Raw genomic sequence first — 24,491 nt, 5'->3', positions numbered from 1 at the left:
ACTGGGGATTGGTGTCATTGCCAGGTTAAGAGACTTGTTTCTTGGTCTGATAAGCTAGTAGTTGTCAGAGGCAGGATTTGAATTCAAACTTCCTTAAGTTGAACTCTGGCCTTCTATCCACTTTACTGAGCAGTAGCATTTCCTTCTTCCCCTTTTGATGTCATAATTTATATTCTTATGCATAGTAATTAGGCCTAAATAGTAAATAAATTCCACAACTGTAATCTGAATTACAAAAAGTTAACGTAGGGGGGATGGCAGATTAGTGTCCAACCTCTCTCTGTACAAGACCAACATTTAGTGCTGTGGAGGACAGAAGGGGTGCCCCAATTTGGGAGCATAGTGGTATTACTAGAAAGAGCATTGGTTCTAGAGCCAGGAGACCTAGTTTCAAACCCTGCCTCTGATGCTCTGTGACTTTGGGCAAGTCACTTAATCTCCCTGTCAGTATCCATATCTGTTTAATAAGGGAAAATGGGACTTGAAGTTCCTTCCAGTTCTATCCTATGACCAGTCTTTTGACTCAGGTCTTATTCCTCCAGTATTCCATGCTGCAGAATTCTGTTTCTTCCTTTTCAGTCAAACTATGTCTGTGATAGAATTTCAGGTAGTATGGATGCTCTTTTATAGAAGATGGGGGGGAGGGGAGACCATTCACAAATCACTTTTTGCTTCCCTAGCTTTTTAAAGGTCACTACTGGGAAGATTAGTGCAGGAGGCCACTGAGTGGTATGAAAGAAAAGACTCCATACTGAAATTCATAAAATTCAGAGGATTCTAGAGCCAGAAAGAACCTTGGAATTCATCTATATTCCCACAGTGGTTCAGTTCACTTGAAATAATTGATTAACTTCTTACTCTGTGGAAGACGCAGCTATTGGGATTGATTGTGCATTGTGTTTGATCACATGATTTTAGAGTTGGAATTGTAAAGCCTAGCTAGTTCTACTCTCCCCCTTAATTTTAACTTCTTTAAAGTTTCCTTACATGAGACCAGAAGAAATTGTGACTTTCTCAGGGTCACTCAAGTAAGTGCATAAGTGGAGAGTTGAAGATGGAGTCTGTTGACTCCAAATTCAACTTAGCTTTCGCTATATAAAACATTGTAACACTGCTATTTCTGGAGATTAATTTGTGTTTACAGGCAAAATACCTTTGGAAATGCAGTGCTGGGGATGTTAGGCTGTACATAAATTACTTAGGCTTAGGAAAGCAAGTTTTAAAATTAATCCACATTGAAATGCATTGAGGGAATGTTAATTTTGATTTTGGGGTAGAGCAATAGGTTATCTTGGAGTGTAGGGCACCTTGGGGGGGAGGGCTAAATTTGGTGAAGTACCCTTATGGGGGCTCTAGAAATCTGAATGAAGTCTCTGAGAGCTTGCTGTATGGAGGCAACTTCCAAATTTTCCAGGGAGGGAGGTGGAAAGAATGGACAAGGTACTTCCTTTAGTCTTTCTTTGAGATTACCTACTGTCTACCTGGGGAACAGTCTTTGTCCCTCTCTGCTAGTGATCTCATTACAGAATTTCCTTTTTTCTATTTGACTTCATGATATCAGCAGGAGACACAGTGAACTTGGAACTTGAAGGTTCTTTTTTTTTCCCTTAAATTTTAATTTTTTTCAATGAGAGTATGCCCTTTCCCTCCTACCTCTTCCCCCACCCCCAGTTGAAAAAGAAAAAAAGCTATAACCTGTTATAAACATATAGTCAAGCAGAACAAATTTCTCCATTGGCTATATCTAAAAAAACTATGTCCCAATCTGGACCCTAAGGCCATCATCTTTTTGTTAGGAGATGGATCCCAGGAATTCTTCATAGGATAGTAATCTGGAGGGAAAATAGAGTTTGCCACTTTTCCTTGCTTACCTCCTATCTCAGTGTTTGCCTTTGTCACCAGGTAGGGACAACTGTGGGAGAAATTGATTTTGTAAAATAAACAGGTTTTGGTAACAAAATTATTCTCTGTTATCTAAGTAAACTTCTCCATAAGAGAACAGACATTTTTGGTACTTCTTTATCTTTAATAATCTTACCTGTGCTTCAGTTTTACTTCTTGCATTCCCCAGAACAAAATATGCTAGCTAATAGCCTTGTACCATCATATGCTTTCATTTTGATATACATCCAGTGCATGTTTCTTATGTTGTCTTTTCACTGTCACCAGTGAAGGTAGACAAGAAAAGATGAAGCATACTGCATAACCTCCACAGTATGTCTCTATCTTTTTTCATAGTCTGGCCAACCTTGCCTTCCTGGAGGAACTATCAGCCTCTCCCTGCATCTTCCACCTACCCTCAATTGTTGACTATTTTTCTCAGACCACTATTTAAGGAAAGCCATGCTTCCACTTCATTCTCCACTCTCCTGGCATCTCCACAGCCTCAGATAATGAACTGCCTTGTCACCTCCTGCCATATGCCTTTTCCTTCTTCCTTTGCTCCCTATTCTGCCTTTTGGAACCAAGACCCATGATTGAATCAACTCTGCTGTTGTTCCTGGATGGGGTATTTCAATCTAGTTTACTATGATCCTGTTCACTATTCCTATAAATTTCTGAACCAACATGACCCTTCTCTGCTCATGACATCCCTTTGTATATTGTTGCCCTCCACTTAGAATGTAAATTCCTTGAGGGCAGGTACTATCTTCACTTTTGTTTTATTACCATTACTTGGCACAAAGTGTTTAATAAGTTTGTAGCCACATTGACTTCCATTTTGTGAAAATCTATACTTTTATGCTTATTTTCCTGAAGTTATTTTCATCAGAATTGGTTCTCTTAGTTTTGCCTAACCTCTTTTGACCAAGAAAGGTGCATTTCCTTTCCTTTTTTTAGGCTTTTCAACTGACTGTGAGAATAAATTAGATGAAGATTTACTAAGATCTATTCCTTTCTTAAATATGAAAGGGTAAAACTCCCCCCCCCATTTTTCCTATTGACAGTTTACTTATCTGTCCACAAGAGAGTACTATACAACTGCCAAAATTAAGGATTTTAACTATCAAAACTTTACTTTTTTTAAAAAAAAATTAAATAAGTTCATACATTGGTTAAGATTTATTAAATAATTGCCTAGAATTCATCTGTCTTAAATTATGAGCCATTTGGCCAAATAATTGAAATCCAGATGTGCATAATCCAAGGCCTTCTTAGTTCAACCATACCTGTATAGTCATCCAACTTCCATTAGAATGTAAGCTCTTTGAGAGTAGAACATGTTTCATGGTGTGTATTTGCATTTCTGCTGTCTAACATAGTGCCTGCCACGTAGTAAGTGCTTAATAAATGCTTGTTGGTCTTGTTCTTCACCTGAAGATCTCTAATGAAGGGAAATCCATTTCTTGCCAAGTCAGTTCATTCCATTTTGGTTATCTCTAATTGTTAGAAGTTTTTCCTTGAATTGAACCAAGTCTGTCTCTCAGACATTTCTGCACATTGATTCTCTAAGGCAAAGCAGAACCCATTTAATGCTTCTTACATATAATCATCCTTCAAGTAATCGAAAACCCCCCGCTTTCTGTATCTTTTGAAATTGATAGTTTTTTTTAAAAGTTGTTTTGATTTGCCTGTTCATGAACTTTGAAATTCCCTTAACTGAAAATAATCTGTTGTGTTCCTCTGTCTTGCAATCCCAAACCTGTCTTCAGTGTGACCCTCCAATCCATCCACCCCTCAAATTCTTTCCCAGGCCATTATCCCTGCAATGTCCTCACTTTCTTCCATTCCCCATTTTGACCTCTTGGTGAACCAGTTCAGCTCCATGCTGCCCTTTTCTGTCACTTGCCCTATTGTTGAACTTTAGCCTTGGATTACCCCTATTATCCACTGCCTATGTTCCATTCATGTGCTGCTGAATGAAGCTAGAGAAAATCACAAAACCATATTGACTAGGTCCTCTACAAGTTGATGTCACATAATCTCAACTGGATTCTCACTGTGGCCCGGCAGTCCTTTACACTTCGCTAATCAATTCACAGTCACTACAGGGTCTTTTCCAAACCTTTTCATGCCTTTCCTAACCTTTGATAGCTTTCCTTTCCCACACCCACTCAGCTAAAGACTTTGCCTCACATTTTCCTGGGGGGAAAAATATTGAGGCCATTTGCTGAGAGCTGCCTCTTCTCCTCATCTCATCACTCAGATGCCTTCTGCCACGATCACCTCTACATCACACAGTATGTTGGCCCTTCCATGCCAAGGCATATGCCTGTCTACCTGTACAAGTGATTGCATTCCATCCTGTCTTCTGCAACAGATTGCCCCCTCTGTCATCCCACTCTCCCACTTGTCTTTACTACTCCCTGTCTATTGGTACTTCCTTACTGCCTCAAACAGAGAGACAGCAAGGTGGGCCTGGTGTCAGGGTGACATGTATGATCTTGGGCAAGTCACTTAGCCTCTATTTGCCTCTATTTGTTTTCTCATCTGTAAAATGAGGATAATAGTAGCACCTACCTCCCAGAGCTGTTGTGAAGATCAAATGAAATATCATTTGTGAAATGCTTTGCACAGTGTACAGGCTGGCACATAGTAAGTGCTTAATAAATGCTTATTTCCTTCCTTACTTCCTTCTTACCAATATAGCCATGACTTCCCAGTCCTCAAAAAACCCTCACTTGATCCAATCATCCCAGTTAGTTCTGCCATATCTTGTCTCCCTTTTGTTGCTAATTTTGTTGAGAAGTCTTTGTTCAGTTTTTTTTTGAAAGCTTACCACTTTTCTTTGTTTTCACTCTCTTTTCCAGTTCCTACAGTCTGATTTCTGATCTCATCATTTAACTGAAAATGCCCTCTTCAAAGTTACCAGTGATCTTACTTGCCAAGTATAATAATCTTTTTTCAATACTCAGCTAATCTTTAACTCTCTTCAGCCTTTGACACTTCTGTTTACTGTCCTTTCCATGATTCATCTTTAAAATTTTTTGTAATGCCAGTTCTCCTCTTATGTCTCTGACCACTCCTCATTCTTCCTTGCTGGATCTTCATGCAGGTCATGCCTCCTTACCATGAGTATCCTCAAGGCGCCATCTTAGTTAGGTCTTCCTCTTTTCTCTCTTTATACTACTTCACTTAGTGATCTCATCAGGTTACATAGATTCAATTATCTTCTATGCTTATGCTTCTCGGATCTACTTATTCAACACTGTTCTGTATACTGACTTTTTGTCACATCTCAAACTCCTTTTTGGACATAGCAAATATAAATATAAATTTTTTTTGTTTTATGAAACTTAAAACTGTAAGAGATATATATATATATATATATATACACACACACACACACACACGTGTGTGTGTGTGTGTATGTCCCATAGACACCTTAAAAACTATCACATATATATGTCCTGTAAATACTTTAAAAACTTAAATGTGTTGTATTTCCCACAAAACTTTTCTCTCTTCTTTCTATATTTCCTATAACTGTTGAGAGCACCACCTTCTTTCCAAGCCCTTAATCTCACAACCTAGGTGTCATCTTTAACTCCTTACTCTCACTTCCCATATCCAGTATTTTGTCAAGTCCTGTTTTACCTAATAGCCCTCAAATGCCTTTTTATCTCCTCTGACTCTACCACCATTTTGGTGAAGGCCTACATCATTTCACATCTTCTTCTTCTACAACTACTACTAGCCAACATTTATATAGTACTATGCTAAATACTTTACAGTTATCTCATTTGGTCCTCACAACAACCCTGGAAGGTAGGTGCTATTCCCATTTTAAAGATGAGAAAACAGACAGAGGTAAAGTGACTTGCCCAGAATCAAATAGCTAGTAAGTTTCTGAGGCCGTCTTTGAATTCAGGTCCTCCTGACACCAAGCCTGATATCCTAGCCCACTATACCATACCTGCACTATTGTAATAGTCAATTTGTCCAGTTTGCTGGTTTGTTTCCTGTCTCAAGTCTCTCTACTCCAGGCCAGGGAAGACTGGATGAAAGGGAGCCAGTGGCCTCAATTTTTTTTTTCCGGTGAATTATGAGACAAGATTATCTATGAAAGGTTTGAGGAGGGACAAAAAGGTTTGGAAAAAACATCGTGGTTTAAGTAGGATAAGTGAATTGATTTGGGAGTTATACAAGGGGAAGAGGAATAAGCATTTATTAAGCACAGACACTGTGCTAAGCACTTTACAAATATAACTTATTTGATCCTCACAATAATCCTGTGAGTGTAGGTGCTATTATTATCCCCATTTTATATTTTTGGAAACTGAGGCATTCAATTCAGAGATGATTTGCGTCATTTAAGTGACATAGCTAATTAATGTTTGAGGCTGGATTTAAACTCAGATCTTCTTGACTCTTGTCCAGCTTTATCCACTGTCACTTAGCTGCCTTAATGCATTGCAATTCTGTAACTATTGCCTTGCCACAGCGGGGTCCAGTTGGTATTTTGTGATACCAATTTGTAATGTACCTAGTTAGCATGCTTTTTGAGGGATAGAAGGATTGGAGGCTACAATGAGGAGAGGTTTGGGTTTGCAAAGCAGAGGGAAAGGTGGAATGGCGATAGATTGTGATTAGTTAAGGGAGTTTCAGAGTTCATAAACATGGAAGTGGTTACATTTGTGGGTGATGGCAAGATCAAGGGTATGACTGTCTCTGTTTATAGCGGAGGTTGGATAGAGGAATAGGTTATGGGAAGTAAATAAGTTCAAGAATTGGGAGGTTAGAGTGTTTGAGGGGGTATTGTTATGTAGGAATTGGGGAGCAGAGACTGTGAAACAGGCACTGAACTTGTTGAGGAAGGAAAGAAGGCCTATATTTTAGACGTTGTTAGACAGTAGCCACCAGAATCTTGCTTGGGTAGCAATTATAGATTAAATGAACCTCAAGGAAGGAGGGATTATTGAGTGATGGTGGTAGATGAAAGCCTGAAAGTGGCATTTGAACACCTGTGCAAACAGTGCTATAAATTATACATAAATAATATATAAATATATAAATAATACCTAGGGCAGCTGTGTCATCAGGAGTCTGTCTATGAGTGTAAGAAGAGGGAGAAAGAAAGCAAAAGATTTAAGATGAAAGCAAGTTTGTTATCTGTGGATCAGGTATTTCAGAGCGAATAGGTGGAAGAGACAGGTAACTTTGGAGTGGGATGTAGGGGAGATTGGGTTGAGGGGAATGGTAATAAAGGAACAGTCTATGGGGGACAAAGAATGACTACTAAAGGTTCAGAACCACTGGAGTGGTCTGGTAGCAGTTGAATTCAGGTAAGGTTATTATTTCTATAGGAGTTTGCTTTTGAGGTAGAGTTGTCCCAGGGTATTAGGCACCTGTGTGTAGCTGAAAGTGGGAGTTGAAGGGTGGGGCAGAAAATTCCTGTTTGCAGTGAAATTATAGGTGTCCATAGTGTGGTAGAATGAGTACTCAGGGAGGCTGGTGAAGTCAAGGCAATATAGCTTTTTATTACATAATTCCAAATTGATCCGCAGAATGATGGGGTTACTTAAGATTTCCACCAGCAGTTTGTCTCCTTCCAGTCTTTCCAGCATTGCTTCTTTCATTTTTGTCATCTTTGCCAATTTCCACGTTGTAAAGTTATCTCAGTTATTTTAATTTGCACTCATGTCTTTGGGAGCATGTTTTCATTTTTAATTTGTGCTTTTCAAATCTCTTTTTTCCATATCTTTGGACTACATATCTATTGGAAAATGGCTTTAGGCTTTATCTATGTGTTAGTTATCTGTATGTTGTTTTGCTGTTGCTGTTTAGTTGTTTCAGTCTTGTCCAGCTCTTCCTGATACCTTTTGGGATTTTCTTGGCAAAGATACTAGAATGGTTTGCCATTTCCTTCTCTAGCTCATTTTACAAAGGAGGAAGCTGAGGCAAACAGGTAAGTGACTTGCCCAGGTCACACAGTATCTGAGGCTGGGTTTGAATTCAAGAGATGAGTCTTCCTGATTGTAGGTCCAGCACTCTTATCTATTGCACCACCTAGCTGCCCCATCTGTGTATTGTACATCAGACCTTTTTGCACATCATTTTTCTCCATTCTACTGTTTCTTCATTGATTTTATTCATGTAAAATATTTAAAAATTTTATATAGAGTTCCTATCCTCCTATTGGAGCTGTATGCTCCCCAAAGACAAGAACTATCCGATCTACATGTCAATCTCTGTAGACCCATGTGCCATGAGCTGGCTTTCTCTGCCATAAAATAAAGGTTACCTGATATAATATCCATGTCATCTGGAAAAAATGCCTGTGTTTATTTAAGTTCAGTGATAGGCACTAGTAAACAGATAAAATTTTTGTGTAAAATACGTATAGAATTATAGCATTTTATAGAGATGATAGTTAATTTGGCGGGATGTATTTTACAACTCCTAGGGATTACGTTTCATCAATAATTACTTTTCATCTTTTTTCAAGCCTAAGAGAAGGTTTAGCTATCAGCAGTTGACCATGATCTCAACTCTTCTGTTTCTTTCTTTTTTTGGCTCAGTGATAGAGATGATAGTTTTAATGTCAATTTTTACTAGCTTGTTAAGTATCTCCTTTGTAGCATCCGATTAGAGAATATCTCTGATGGAAAATTTATTATTTCCAAATTTGAATGTTTTAGCTGATCTTAAAAATTGTCCCCAATGGATTTGGTTATCTTAACTTTGCGCCTTCAGTAATTATGGACATTAATCAGCTTCCCACTAGGGAGCTCATAAAAATCATGGTCTGTCTTGTTTTCTCAGGCATTTAAAGAAGAAAAGAAAACCATACTTTGTTCCATTGCACAAGTTCTCCAATTTTTAAAGAATTTCTGAGGGTTTTTTTTGCCTTTTTGTACTTTCTGCACAAAAGGCCTTGTTTTGAGAGTTTCACCTCAGCATATAGAACAGAAAATTTTGACCTTCCTGAGCTTCAGTTTTCTTATCTCTAAAAATGAGATTGAATTAGCTGACACCTAAGATCCATTCTAGTTCTAAATCTGTGATCTGGCTGTGTGAATATTTTTTAAAAAGTTTACTTTAAAAAAAATAAAAAGTTTACTTTCCTAAGGCTATTTATTCTTTTCCCAGCAAAATTTGGCAGATTCCCAGACTTTTTTTAAAAAATAAGATCTAAAGATTTTCTCAGATATTGGTTGGTATATGTTATTCTTTTGAAAGCAGTTGTGTGTTTCCTGTTGATTCCAGGCTGTCTATAATTTCCATCTAATTTTAAGTTTTAGTTATTTTTCAGAAACAAATTCTGCGAATTTTTAGTAGTTGGTTGATTGGTTGTTGTCCATTTTTCTTGAAGATGACCAAGATGACATCACTATGTTAGAATCAAGTTACAATACATTCAGCTGTGGCTGATCAGACGCATATGAGTTTGGAATGCTCTACCACAGGTTGGGTACAAATAGTCCATGTGAACATTTGGAGTAAATTCTCTGAATTTGCATGTCTTGCTTTTCTTTTGAACTACTTCAATTCTGCTTTGCTTGTAAAGCACAGCACCTTCTCTGATCAGGACACGCCATGCTGGGTGGTGTTGTGCCAGTGTCTCCCATGTCACACAATCAATTACAAAGTTCTTAAGAGAGACCTTGGCAGTGTCTTGTATCGCTTCTTCTGACCACCATGTGAGTGCTTGCCTTTGGTAATCATTGAAATGTATAGGTAAGTTTTAAAAAATGTTCGGAAAAGAACAGAAAGAAGGATAAAAGGAAACAGACAAGTGGGACAGCTTTTAAAGCTATAGGTTGAATTTGTAATATGTGAATTATATATATATATTCATAATGTAAAAGGAAATGCAAGCTATATGAGATTGGCCATTTCATGTACAACTCTTCTTTCTCTTTTCTACTTTGTATATTGCAACACTCCTTTGATGTTATGTTCAGAATAGTAAAAATGGATAGACAGTTGGCGCAAAGTTGCAGACTACGAAGATTCAAGACCTTTTTTTTAAAGACTACAGAGAAAAATGAAAGAAAAAGTTTGAGTCATTAATTTAAACTGCGTGCTGATTTTGGTTCTTGTAACTACAGTGAAACGTTTTATTGTTGGCATAATAAAATTTTTGTAGCTCAGATGAATTTAGCCAGCAATTACTCATTTTTGAAGTAGTCCAGTGAAATGAAAAGTATTTTAGAAGGTGCTTTGTTCTGAAATAATATCAAAGATTTTCTGGATCTCAATTCTGTAAATTGTGTAAGTATGGTAAGTGAAACCCCACCATATTTACTGAGAATAAATGTCTGCTTGACTAACGCTCACCCTCCTCCTCCAAAGTGATTTTTTTTAAGCTAGCAGTACAGACAGGAAGGATCATAGATTTAGAACTGGAAAAGATGTTAATATATAATAACATAATCTAGGGGCATTCCTCTTATTTTACAGATGAGGAAACTGAAGCCAGAGAGGTTAAGAAGCTTTCCCAGAGTCATACGGGAAAGACTAGAGCTGGGCTCTGAAACTAGGTCTTCTAACTTGAAGTCCAGTATATTTTCTTGTTATTATATTGTCTTGTTTACAACTTAGTTCGTGTTAGGGAAAGAATATTGGACTTGGGAGTCAAGAGATGTGAGTTTCAATATGTCTACTGAAGGTTTCTTTTTTTTTTTTAATGCAATTGGGGTTAAGTGACTTTCCCAGGGTCACACAGCTAGTAAGTGTCAGGTGTTTTATCTGAGGCTGGATTTGAACTCAGGTCCTCCTGACTTCAGGGCCGGTGCTCTATCCACTGCACCACCTAGCTATAAGTCAACTACTTATAGCTGTGCTGTAGTGGGAAAGTTTTATAACCTCTTTGAGACTCAGTGCTTTCATCTGTAAAATAGTGTTTACTATGTGCCAGACATTGTGCTAAGGCTGAGAATGCAAATACAAGCAGAAAGACAAACTCTGACCTTAAAGGAGCTTACATTCTAAGAGAGGAAAATACAACATACAAAAAGGAAGCTAAGAAAGGGGGGAAGAGCTTCCAAGACAAAGTGGTTTCTGGGTATGGTAGTTAAAATCCAGAGTACAGTGTGGAGAGGAAACATTATCACTATACTCCAACTGGTTCCCTCCTCTTGTAACTGATAGGAATAGTCAAGCAAAACAAATCAATAGGTTGACCATGTCTGAAAATATATGTCTCCTGCTGTAGCCCAACTCTTCTGTCAAGATTTGGGAAACATATTTCATCATCACTCTAGTTCTGGAGTCATAATTGGTTATTTCATTGATCAGAGTTTGTAAATCCTTCAGTATTATTTTTTGTCTTGTAGTCACTGTATAAATTATTTTTTTATTCTGCTACCTACGCTCGGCATCAGTTCATAGAAGTCTTCCTAAGTTTCTCTGAATCCATCCTTATAGTCTTTTTTTTTTTTAATATGTGTGTATATATATATCACAATACTATTCTCCAGTGGAGTAGATATGGGCATTTTTGAAGGCAGTAGGGAAGTATTAATAGAAAGGAGAGATGGAAGACAAATGAAACTGATCATAGATAGAGGGGGCAATTTTCTGGAGAAGATGATATGGAATCTATTATTCTTGTTAGTAGAGTGGTTTACTGTGTCAAAAGAGAGGGCCTCATCTTCAGGTGAGACAGCTAAAGGTAAAGACAATGGCTGAAGACATTTGTGTGGTATGAAAGGAGGAGGCAAGCAAGAGAGAGAGAGCTCTTGACCAATGACCTTGTTTTTTTTTTCCAGTTAAATATGAGGCAAGGCCCTCGGCTTGGGATTACTTTAAGATTTTCATGGTAAATTACTTTATAGTATCTTGTTTGTTCTTCATAAAATAGTATGAGGTAGGTGCTATTACTATCTTTAACTTTACACTTGAGGAAATTGAGACAGAGAGGTTAAGTGACTTGGCCAGGGTCATACAGGGTCCTTTCTGAGATCAGATTTGAACTCAGGTCTTGCAGACTTTTAAATCTGTTGCTCATTGGACTACAGAAAGATGATAAGGAGAAAAAGGGAAGAGTTGCAGTTTAGTGAGTTTTAGATTAGGATTCCGCTGCATGTCATTGTAAAGGATTGTTGCTGAAGTAGAAAGGGATTAAAAAGATTAGGAAGAGAAAACTAATACTTTTGAAAAGGTGGAGTTGGATCCACTGCATTGTGTTTTGGGAATAGTGATAGTGAAAAGATTTGGAATTAAGATTGTTCTTATGGTCCTGTTTCTGTTCTAATTATTGGGCAATTGGGAGTTCCATTGGATATAGTTTTATGTATATACAAACTCCTAGAACTTCAGTCCTTTTTTTGCTTATCAATGAACTATTTAATATCTTTGAGGATGGACTTGGTTTAATGAAGAGGATGGTAGGTAAGGGTCTGAAAATCTTTATTCCATCATGAACTAGGTAGCAAATGTGACCATGAACCTTAGTTTCTTCATTTGTAAAATCGGGAAAATAATACTTCCTCAGGAATCAGATAAGATGTCTGTGATAGTAAATTAACGGTTGGGTCATTAGTTGCCAGTGGAAAGACTTGTGGGAGAGTGTTTAGCAGTATCTTAAGTCTTATAGTTTCCATCAGTAAACATTTATTAAGCACCTGTAATGTGTCAGGCACTGGTTAAGCTCTAGGGATACAAAAAAAGACAAAAGACAGTCTCTGCGCTTAAGGAACTCAAAATCTAGTGGGTGGGACAATATGCAAACAAATATATACAAAGCAAGCTATATACAGGATAAATGAGAAATAAGAAGGAAAAGCACTGGAATTAAGAGGGTTAGGGAAGGCTTCCTTATGAATGTGGGATTTTAGTTAGGACTTAGAAGTCAGGGAGACCTGGTGTCCCAGTGAGAGCATTCCAGGCAAGGGGGACAGCTAGAGAAAATGTCTGGAGCCAAGAGATACTGAGTATCTTATTTGTGGAATAGCTGGGAAGCCAGTGTCATTGAATCAGAGACTGCGTGTAGGGGAATAAGGTGTAAGAAGACTGGAAAGGTGAAAAGGTACAAAATTACGAAGAACTTTGAATGCCAAATAGAGCATTTTGTATTTGCTCTTGGAGGCAATAGGAAGCCACTGGAGTTTGAGTAGGAGGGGATGACATGATTGGACCTGTGTTTTAGGAAAATCATTTTAGTGGCTGAATGGAGGAGAGATTGAGGCAGGCAGACTCAGCAGCAGACAGTAATCAGGGTGTGAGGTGATGAAAGCTGGCATTAGAGGGGTGGCAGTGTCAGAGGAGAAAAGGGGGCATATTCAAGAGATGTTATAAATGTGAAATTGACAGGCCTTGACAACACCCTGGATATGGGGGGAGGGTGTGAGAGATAATGAGGAATATAGGATGGCTCTTAGTTTGCAAGCCTGAGGTACTAGAACTTTATATTAAGTTAAAATATAAACGTTTTAAGAATTACTCTCATCTTTGTCTTTGATTAGAACCTAACATTGCCAAGGTTTTAGGTTCTACCTTAGTTAAGGCCCCTTACTAAATCTTTACTATGCCTCCTTACCTCATCCTCAACAGTTGTTTTGCTGAGTTTTGTTGGTTCCTATGACAACAAAAATTTTAAAAAAATTCAAGATACAAAAAAATCCAAACTAAGAAGTAAAGTTAAATTAGAGGATCAGGGAAATATATATATATATATATTTAAAGATTGCCTTAAATGAGAAGCACCTCTAAGATATTTGAAATAATTTTAACAGAAAAATTTACCTGTTACTCTGTATTAACTCATTTGATCTGGAATAGGTATTAAAATGCATGTTCTGTTTATAAAATGTCAGTAGCATGTTTGTGAAGGATAAACATCTTCTGTACATGAGTGGTAACTTTTTCATTTGAGTAGTTTGATATAAAATATGTGGATATTCTCTTCCAGTTGACATTTTAAAGGAGCTATTAGTTCATTTTGTGTATATCTTTATTTTTCAGTCTATAATACATATTTACCCAATTTTTAGTTATATCCCTAGCAGACTGACTGCACTTTTCTGTTTAAACATAGTCCATTAGGCTTGTCTACATGGAGAGTACCATCTACTGGTTATAGTGGGAACTAGTTACAGGGAATTTTACAGCGTAGTGAATGCCTTCAGACTAAAAACTTAAGGATGATTTGACTGTTATGGCTATAAAGTTATCACCTCATTTGGGATTTTTAGAGATAACTATATCTTTTTAAATCTTCCAGGGTAGATTTTAAAGAATATAGCTGTTGTTCCTTCCTTTAATCCTTTCATAGGATTTAGTGGGGCTAGAAGGGACCTTACTGATCATGTAACCTCAAACCCCTTAATTTACGGAGGAAAATGTTAGACCCAGAGGGGTTGTGACTTGGATCTTCTTTTTGGGTCTCTTTGGACTCTGTTTCACTGTTATTCATAATATAGTTTAGTCTTACAGGGATCTATAGTGACTAATAATGCTAAGTCAAATAATCAGAGAGTAAAGAATGATGATTTCTGTTTTTTTTTGTAGAAAAAGATGATTTTTAAAAAATGGATACGTTTCAAAATGGCATTTTTAGTCATTTCCACAAAGTCCTATTTTGATGGTACAAAGGTGGTCTTAGAGTCTTATTAAGCATTATTTCATTGGATATTTGGTCATCTTATATCGAAGTACTCTTGATGAGTACAGAAAAAAAACCTATCAAAATAACTGCAGCTTTTCCACCAAGACTATTGCAAGGAATGAAATGGTAGAGAAACTCTAGGAAGATGTTGCCAAGACACCTTCCAGATTAAAACTTCATACACTTTAATATACAGTGACTTCAATGAAAAGAGTTGACAAGAATGTTGAAAGATATGGGTCAAGAGTAAGGAATGAGGCAGATTAAAGTCTTGGAGCCTACACAGGAGCATTATTTCTATCCATCTGAGAAAAGAATTCACATAATGAACAAATTTATCATGAAAAAGTGAAATTTGTCATACTTTAATGGACTGGAAACAATTGGTTTGTCAGTCTTTCCTGAATTTGTTTTCTGTGTTGTACAATCAGGCCTGTACAAAGACCTGAACAAAGATCCAAATTAACATAAAGGTAGGAGAATCAATAAAGATGCTGGAACAATATAGTGTGCAGTTAAAGTGATTTCAACCTAATTAAATGAGTTTTTGACACTAAAAGTGAGAAATAGATGGATGAAAGGGAATAGATCCTAATTATAACCATTTTATGTGGAGGTTTAAATGAATTTTAACCAATTTTTTTATTTAAATCAAAACCTGCCCCATTAGAATGTAAAGTACTTTAGAGTAAAGATTGTTTCACTTTTGATCCCCCATACCTAGCATAGTTCCTGGCACAGAGTAGATTTTTAATAAATGCTTTTTTATTTTCCATGGTGAGACCAGAAGAACCTAGAAATCACCCCAGCCAGCAAACACTTGATCTCCTTGCAGAGGGGATTGCAAAGGGAAGAAGTAGGTAAGGTGCTAAGGGCTGCACCAGTCTAGAATATAAATTCACCTTGACTAGGGAAAAAGTGGTGGAACATTATGGGCAATATTGCCTCACAAAACAAGGAGAAGTAGAGGAGAGAGAAACAGGATTAATGAAACTTTGGCTAGAGTCTTAATTAAACAAAGTCACAAGGGGAAACAAACAGATAAGAAATGGAAACCATCTAAAGAGATTATAATAACAACTCCTCTTCAGCCTGTTGGATGGTGAAGCCACCATCCGGACTTTGAACTTAATAGTTACAGATGTGTAGGAAAGGCAGCCAGACCAGACCAAGTACATAAAGAGGGGGGGGTCTGTGCTACAGGTGTCACAATGATGAGAGCATCAAATCATTTCTGAAGGCATATGAAAGAGGGAGTGGACCCAAAAACCAAACCCCAAGATCTTATTATTACACAAATACAAAAAGAAAATTTAATCAATACTTATTAACTATGTTTAATATACTATATTAAATGTGATATTAAATATGTTTGTTAAATATTTGTGAAGTTACTACAAAATAAGGAAAAAAAGAAAAAAGCAACTGTGAAAATAGCAGTAATTACCCTTATTCCAACTTTTCCATTTATACAAAATCTTCATGAGAATCTGTTACTCATTTTGCATGCCTTTTTTGAGTTTATTAAAAAGGGGCAGGCAGGTCCCAGCCTAGTGGGGTTGAGGGATGGGCAGGTCTTAGGCACAATTTTGGATTAGAATGGCCCTTATATGGTGACATACCATTTTCTTTTCTTTCTTTCTTTCTTTTTTGTTGGGGGTGGGGTGGGAGGGAGGAACTAGGGATGAATGACTTGCTCGGGGTCACATAGCTAATTAGTGTCTGAGGCCGGTTTTGAAATACGGCTGTAACTGACTCCCGGGCTAGTGCTCTATCAACTTTGCCCTCCCCCTTTTTGGGGCAGTTTTCAAAAAAGGAAAATTTTATTGTTATTTTTCTTTCATTTTTGCTTCACAGAAATTTCCAAATGTATTCTTCCCATTCCTTCCGAGAGAGCCTATCTTTATAACAAGGAACAACAATTAGGAAACAGATTGTTTGGTTTAACTAACATGTTGAGCCAGTTTGATGTTATATTCGGTGTGCCATAGCTACAATCCCCTTTGCAAAGAAGCAGGGTAAAGCATTTCTCAGATCTTTAGGGCCAAACTTGAGTAATTATATTTTTGCAGCATTCACTTTTCATTGTATATTGTTTTCTTGGTTCTGTTACTTCCCTTTGTAGCAGTTGGTGTAAATTTTTCTGTGCTTCTCTGTATTCTTCATATTAATCATTTCTGAATGTTAATGTACCAGAATCTGTTTAGCCATTCTCCAGTCTTTGGGCCTAAGCCTTGCTTCTGTTATTATTTACCACAAAAACTGCTGCTGTTAAATATGTGTATATGGGACCTTTCTGTCTGGCTTTTTTGGGGGGAGAAGGCTATATATATGCTTAGAAGTGGGATCTGTGTCAAAAAGTATAGACATTTTAGTTTTTTAAAAGCTTAATTCTAAATTGTTCTTTAAAATGGCTTAACTAATTAAAAGTTCCATCAGCAGTGTATTATTATTACTATGCATGTCTTTCCACAATCTCTGCAACATTGATTGTTCCTAGCTTTCATCATCATTTGCAGTTTTCTGGGGGTGAAGTGAAACCTCACAGTTGCCTTGATTTACATTTTTCTTACATAATCTGGAGCAATATTTCCTATGTTGTTAATAGTTTACAGTTTCTTTTGAGAGCATTTGTTAATATCTTTGGACCACTTATCCTACCTTGAATTCATGTGTTCTGGATAATGTGGAGACAAAAACAGTACAGCTTGGTAACTGATAGAGATGAGAACTAAGAAAAAATAACTAAAGATAGTACCAACATTATGAACTTGAGCAGGTTTTAGAAGATAATAATAATTCACATTTATATGATGTGTAAAATGTATAATTACATAATGACTTTTGCAAAGCACTTCACTCCAAACAATCTTGTGAAGTAGATAATACAATTATGCTTTTTACAGATAAGGACGCTGTAACTCGGATAATTAATTTACTTGATGGTCACAGAGCTAATAAATCTTTAGAACTGGAATGTGAACCTAGCTAGGTATCTTGGTTCTAAGTGCACTGTTCTTTTCATTATGCCATTAGATTATGTTTTGAACATGCTGATTTTTGGGGGGAAGGGGTAATACATGTTGTTTTACTAAATAGTAGTCTCTCTCCCCCCAAATATTCCTTGAGAACAGTTAAGTATTTAAGTCTTCCTTCTCACTTTTGTTTCCGAATTCTTTCATAACTCTAGTCAGGTGTCATCATCTTTCTCAAGTCTTCCCTTATCCCACCAGTTTTACTTCTCACCTCAGTTTTCCTTGTAATATGCTTCATGTTACTTCACCTTTGTAATCCTTGGGTAGAATAAGCTCCTTGAGGGTAAGAACTCTTTTTTTAAAATTTTTTGTATCCCCAGGGCTTGTCTAGCACAATGCTTAGCATATAATATATGCTTAATAAATGCTTGTTGAACTGAACTGTTGGTAGTGTATTTTAATGTATATTTCTGTAGTTTACTGTTTAACAAGAAAGAAGGTTGTATGCTTTAACTTTAGTAATTTTCTACCAGCATTGTCTCTTGTATTTGATAATGTTTTGTTGCTTTTGGTAGTGTTTTTGTTTGCATTGTAGTCTTTTTTATATTGTTGCTTTTACTTTGCTTCCTTTTCTCTTCCTCATTTCATATAACTCTTTCTAGAACTTGTTGAATTTTAAGATGTCTGCAGGACAAGTAGATGGAGATTTAGTTCTGGAGCTTAGGAGAGTGGTTAAAGACTAGAGATAAAGATTTTTGGGAGTCAGCTATGTACAGCTGGTCAAACTGTGAAGCAAAATCAGATGATCTTGGGAAAAGAGTGAAGAAATGAGACCTGAGAACAGAATTTTGGGGAATGGTTATGGGGTGAGAGTGGGTTGGGGTAGGGTAGTGTCAAATGGGATAATAAAAATGATAGGAATGAAGATAAGCATCCCTTTGAATCCTACTAAAGACAAGATAATTTAGAAGCTTAGGAGGAAGTTAGTGATATCAAATACCATAGAAATGTCAAGGAGTTAGGATTGAAAAAGAGTACTTTTAGACTTAGTCATAGATTTAGAACTGGAAGGGAACTGAGAAGTCATATGTACCAACCCCTTCATTTTACAGATGAGAGGCCCAAACAGATAGAATAAGTTGCCCAAAGAACAAAAGATAGTAACAAGTGGCAGAGCCAAGATTTGAACCAGGATTTTCTGACTATAAATCTCCATTGCTTTTTCTCCTGTACCACATTGTTAGGAGATATTCGGTAGCCTCTACCAGTTAGATTTCAGTAGAAGTGGTAGGAGCTGAAGACAGATTGCAAACAATTAAGGAGAGAATAAGTGATAAGAATGTACGTAACTTTTAATAAATTTTGCTGTCTTTTATTTATTTGTGTTCTTATGAAAAAGGGGGAAAAGTACTCAGAGACATATATATTCTTTGGACCAGTCACTGAATCTTTTTGGGAGAGTGAAGAACTGAAGCTTTTTCCTTACCTGTAAAAATGAGAGATTTGAACTAGATGATGATCTTTTAGGTCTTCTGACCCCTTTTAAATTCTGTGACCAACCCTCTGGCATGACAAAATATTATGAGAAATTAGAGGAGTAGAAATGAACTGCTTGGAGGTTGGTGGCACTTGTGGAATTCAACAGGAGAATCAGTGAGGAGTGCATTTCATGCATAGGCAACTTGTGTTAGTAAGAGTATAGAGTTGGAAAAAGGTGTAGCTGGTTTAGGAACGGCGAGTAGTCCAATTGGTCACAACCATATAGAATATTTGAAAAGGATTATTTGTGAGACAAGGCAAGAAAAAGTAGGGTCAGAGAATTTTGTTGGCACCAATAAGAACAGGTTGGCAACAAAAGAAAGGAGATTCGGGATTAGGTAGTCAGATTAACCAAAATTATTTAAATTTTGGGTAAAACTTTATAAAATAATTTAAAAATAACTTTAATTGAGGTCTTTTGTTTTTATATCACCTGCATTTCCTCATATATCCCTTCCCCTTTCCCTCCTAGAAAACCAGCCTTTATAACAAAGGATGAAAAAGAGGGGGAAAAAAAGTTCAGCAAAACTCACCAGCATATTGAACAAGTCTGAAATTATATTCAGTGTCGCCCCACATCTGCAACAAGGGTAGGGCTGGGGATGAAATACTTTCTCATATCTCTTCTTTGGGGCCAAGCTTAGTCATTATAATTTTTCAGTCTTCAGTTTTAGTTGTTTTGTTTTCGTTTTTTTCCATTTTCATTGTTACAGTCATTGTGTATATTATTTTCCTGGTTCTACTTCACTTTGCACCAGTTCATTTTTAGTCTTCCCATGCTTTTTTGTATTTATCATATTAATTATTTCTTATAGCATAGTAATATTCTATTACATCCATGTATTCCAACTTCCTTAGCCATTCCTATAGATTAATTTTTATGCACTTCATTGTATCAATAACAAATTTCAAATTAATTTAGGCAAGTTTTTATAACTTAGACAATAGCTGTACTTTAATTTGTTTCTGATTGTGTTTTCCTCGAGAATATTTTATAAGCATATTATTCCCTATTAATTTGTTTCATGAAACTATGACTGTAAAGGAAACAAAAGGGGGGAGGGGGAAGGGAAAGGGAGTAGGAGTTTTCCTGCTCAGGAGCTGGGGAAATTAATGAAGTTACAGTGGGGTTGTGGTGGGGTGTGGTTATGATACTTTAATATTATTAATGTTCAGGAGTTATAGGGCAAGATTTTATGGGGGTATGTTTATATGGATAATTCTTTGTCCTGTATCATGTAGTTAATAATTTATATGTGAATATACAAAATGTACCTTAATTTTTTTTCTTGTTTTAGGGTTGAAAATATTTCAATCATGGCTCATTCAAAGACAAGAGCCAATGATGGAAAAATTACTTATCCTCCTGGCGTCAAAGAGATCTCAGACAAAATATCTAAAGAGGAGATGGTGAGACGGTTAAAGGTTAGTACTGTCTGGCTACCTTAAAAACTACATTTATTTTTATTTTGTATTTTTTGGGATTGGACCTGTGATATCATTGGTGTAAAGAATTCTCTGTGGACAAACTCCCTCTACCAATGTAGATGGGTACCTGCCCTATTTCAGAGAGTTGTAGAGAGCATTGAGGAGTTAAATGATTTGGCCATTATGAGTCAGGTGAAGGACTTGAATGCCGACTCTTATTGATTCTAGGACTTGAACCCCAGCTCTTAATGACTCCAGTCTCTTGGTGACCTCATCAGCTCCATGGATTTAATTATCATGTCTGTGCACATGGCTTCCAGGTCTATATATCCAGCCCCAGTTTCTGTTCTGAGCTTGAGTCCTATATCTAGAATTGCCTGTTACACATTGAACTGGATATATGTTAGTTACCTCAAACTCAGGATGTCCAAAACAGAACTCATTATCTTTCCAAAAATTCACCCCTTTTCCAAACTTTTTTATTATTGAGGTCACTACCATCCTTCCAGTCACCCAGGTTCTCACCCTTTCTTTCATCCACAACTCCTTTTTTCACATATACAATAGTTGGAGCTCCACAACCTCTCTTGGGTATGTCTCCCTATTCCCATTCATACAGCTACCACTCTGCTTCAAACTCACATCACCTGTCACCTGGACTATTGCAGTAGCTTTCTATTTGGTCTTTCTGCCTCTTGTCTCTCCTCACTCTTTTTTTTTCCTCTCACTCTTGTCTGCCCTCTCTGCATGGCTGTTACTGTTAAAAATTATATTCCTAAAGTGTAGCTCTCACCACGTCTTCCCCCCTACTTAATGAACTCCAGTGGTGACTCCCTGTACGTCTAGTATAAACTGTAGACTGTTTGACATTTAAGGCCCTTTGAAACTTGGCCTTTTCCTACCTTTTCAGTTTATTTACTCATTAGTGCCTTCCATGTTTTCTACAATTCAACCATTCTGTCCTACTTATTATTCTTCATGATGCTCCATTGTCTATCCTTCTGCCTTTTCTCTTGTCCTGTTCCCACCCCCTATGTAAACTCCTCTCCATCTTTTCCTGAAATTCCTGGTTTCCTTTATACTCAGTTCAAGTACCAGCTACTCTTGGAGCTCTTTCCAGGTCCTGACCTACAGGGTGTTAGGGCCTTCCTTTCCATAGTTATCTTATATTTGATTGGTATATATGCACATCTACTTCATTAAAATGTAAGCTCTTTGAAGGCAGACTGTTTTATATTTATATCCCCAATGCTTAGTACAGAGCTTGGCATATGATCAGTGCTTAATAAATTCTTGTTGATTGGTTGTCTCTCTCAGTAACCATTTATTTAAGCACCTCATATGCGTAAAGCATTGCTCCAAACACCAAAAGGATAGGGATATGAAGTATTCATGTATATGTTGAGATAGCTAGTTGGCACAGTAGATAGAGAGCTGACCTGAAGTCAGGAAGACCTGCATTTGAATGCTGCCTCAGTCACTTCCTAGATATATGTCTCTAGGCATGTCCTTTAACCTCTCTTAGCCTCCGTTTGTTGGGAATAGTAACACTACTGCTTTCTAAGGTGGTGGTCGTAAGGATCAAATGAAGTAATGTATATAAGCTTTATAAACTTAAAGCACCACCAATACTACTACTACTACTACTACTACTACAGCAACATTGGCAATTACCAGTAGTACCACCACCACCATCACTGTCATCATCATCGTATTTCTAGAGCATTTTTTCATTAAAATTAGATCAGTAATCAATTTAGAGTCTCTGTTTGATAGTCTCTATGCATTATCTCTACCACTGCATCTATGCCCCCTGAGAACATGACTGAAAACAATGAATTGAAAAATGGAGAGCAGTGCTTTATGTCCGCATGGTCTATTTTTATAACCAGAAGTGACTCTTAATATGGTATTGTAGCTTTGCATACATTGTATGTGCATAATGGCAACTCGTGGCAGGTGGTCTTTTTAATCAAGTAAAAAAGCATTGAATAGATTTAACATGCTAGCCTACTTAATTTACCAACATCTGTGTATGTTAGAAAAGCATTTCTAAAATTATTATTTAAATAGAGCTAAATGATGAAACTTGTTTATATACGTTTTGGTAATTTACATTTTCCTTTTATTAACATAAATCCAATGTATTGATACTCTGCTAAAAGTAGAGCAGCCAAGAAGTTCTTGATTTGCTTTCTTGGTAATTTTGTTATTCAGAGTGAAGGAGGATGATTATTGCTGTTTTGTACTTGGTTTTGACCAGCAAGTAGGAATGACAGAAACCTCAAGAGTAAGTGACCATGCTGTCATAGAATTTGGCAGATAGGGGAAATGGGAAATGCCAGATAGCATTTGACGCCTTGCTCCCTAGGCTTTGGCTGGACAGATTTCTGAATTCAGAGAGAAAAGATAGTTGGATTATATGCTCTAAGATTAGATATAGCAGGTCAGTTTAAGAGATTAGGAGATGCTTTCAACAATAGAATTCTAGTTACAGAAGTACGCATAGTTTTATTAAAAAAGAAAAAGGAGATCAATAAAACTACTGATGCAATTGTCTGGGAACCTAATTTACTTTTTATATTTTAAAGAGATGCATATAGAAGACGGAGTGCTAGGTAGACTTGGAGTCAGAAAGATCTGTGTTTGAATTATGCTAGCTGTTTGACCCTGGACAAGTAATCTGTCTAAGCCTTTGTTTCCTCACCTCTAAAATGAGGGCGTTGAAATTGAAGACCTCCATGATCTCTTCCAGATATAAATCTACCATTCATACAGTAAACCCAATAAGGAAGTAAGATAGGTAACTGAGGATGAATATAAAGTAACACATTCTTGTAAAATAGTATCAGTAGTGTCTAAGCTGAGAATGAGGTACAGCTGGGGTGTTGAGTGCTAGTTAGCAAAAAGGATTTTTAAAGCTGTATTGGATACAGGAGGAAGATCAAGTGGGATAGTTGCCTGAAGGTTGATGGTGCAAAAATAAAAGTTCTGAAGATGATGGAAAGAAGGCAGAACTGATCCCTTGGATTATAAACTGCCATGGGAAAGAGAATTACCTGTTGCTTTACTTTTTTGGCTTTCTCAGTTGCTTTTTCTGTAAAAAGAGAGAGTTGTACAGGATAATCTTAAAGCCTCTTCTAACTCAAAATCTTTGATCCTAAAATCAAACTGTTGTTTTCCCAGAATGTGGACGATTTAAAATGACAGAAACTCAGTACTTAATATATGCATTCTTGCTATATAGATATTAAAGTCTATGGACAATAGTGGTATAGAATGAAAAGGCATGGATGAAATTGCAATCTTTCCCACTTTTAGGGGTGATTCCCATTGAGAGCACAGATCTATCCACATAGGAAAGACTGACTTGTAATAATAGTTTATTTATTTTGTTAATTTTCCATAATTTATGCTTTAGTGCTATTTAAACTAGCCATTAAACTATAAATTTGTATTGTTTAGATATATACAAGTATGTCTCATCTTTTCTAAACTCTTTAAAATTTTGTTTTAGATTGTTATTTCATGTTGGTACATATATCATTGGAGGGATGATCAACCTCTTTGACTAAGGTGTACCAAGCTTGAAAGGTTGCCTTGTTATTCATGCCATTATCTAATATTTAAGCCCATGCTACTACTCTTGTAGCTACCTGGGTGTCCACTGATAATTCTGTAAGCAGTCAAATTACTTTTCATCTGAAGAACAGCTCTAAAATAGTCCGATGGAGACGCCTAGTACAAATTTGGGTCACTTCTGCTTAGCCATAGACTAGCGAGTACATACCTCTTGATATTGTACTTCGTCTTTTAGTCTGGACCTGTGATTTCACTGGTGTAGGGAACTTCAGTGTGGAGGTTTCCATGATGAAAATTGGCAGTTTCTTCTTAATTTAGTTTTAGCGAGTAGAGGCTTACGTATCTGGTATGTGACTGAGGCAGAACTTTAACCTAGATCTTCTTGACTCTAAGACCAGCTCTCTCTACACTGTACCATTCTATCTTTCCTCTTTGCACATATACTTAATACATGTTTGATGACTGTAAATGAA

At 36.8% G+C, this 24,491-nt stretch overlaps 1 protein-coding gene across 1 annotated transcript in view; it reads left to right on the top strand.

Moving 5' to 3' along the window:
* The window catches only part of PDS5B (PDS5 cohesin associated factor B), a 205,615-nt gene that overhangs the window by 24,888 nt on the left and 156,236 nt on the right, over positions 1–24,491 (top strand). Inside the window, 1 exon segment of the mRNA XM_078147054.1 lies at positions 20,307–20,433. Coding sequence (XP_078003180.1) covers positions 20,326–20,433 — 108 coding nt within the window. The 5' untranslated portion in view covers positions 20,307–20,325.

Source organism: Phascolarctos cinereus, unplaced genomic scaffold (genome assembly GCF_003287225.1).
Source record: "Phascolarctos cinereus isolate Bilbo 61053 unplaced genomic scaffold, phaCin_HiC Scaffold_726;HRSCAF=1367, whole genome shotgun sequence".
Lineage (NCBI taxonomy): Eukaryota > Metazoa > Chordata > Mammalia > Diprotodontia > Phascolarctidae > Phascolarctos > Phascolarctos cinereus.
Note: the sequence above shows the minus strand (reverse complement) of the source record. Positions and strands in the feature narration are given on the sequence as shown.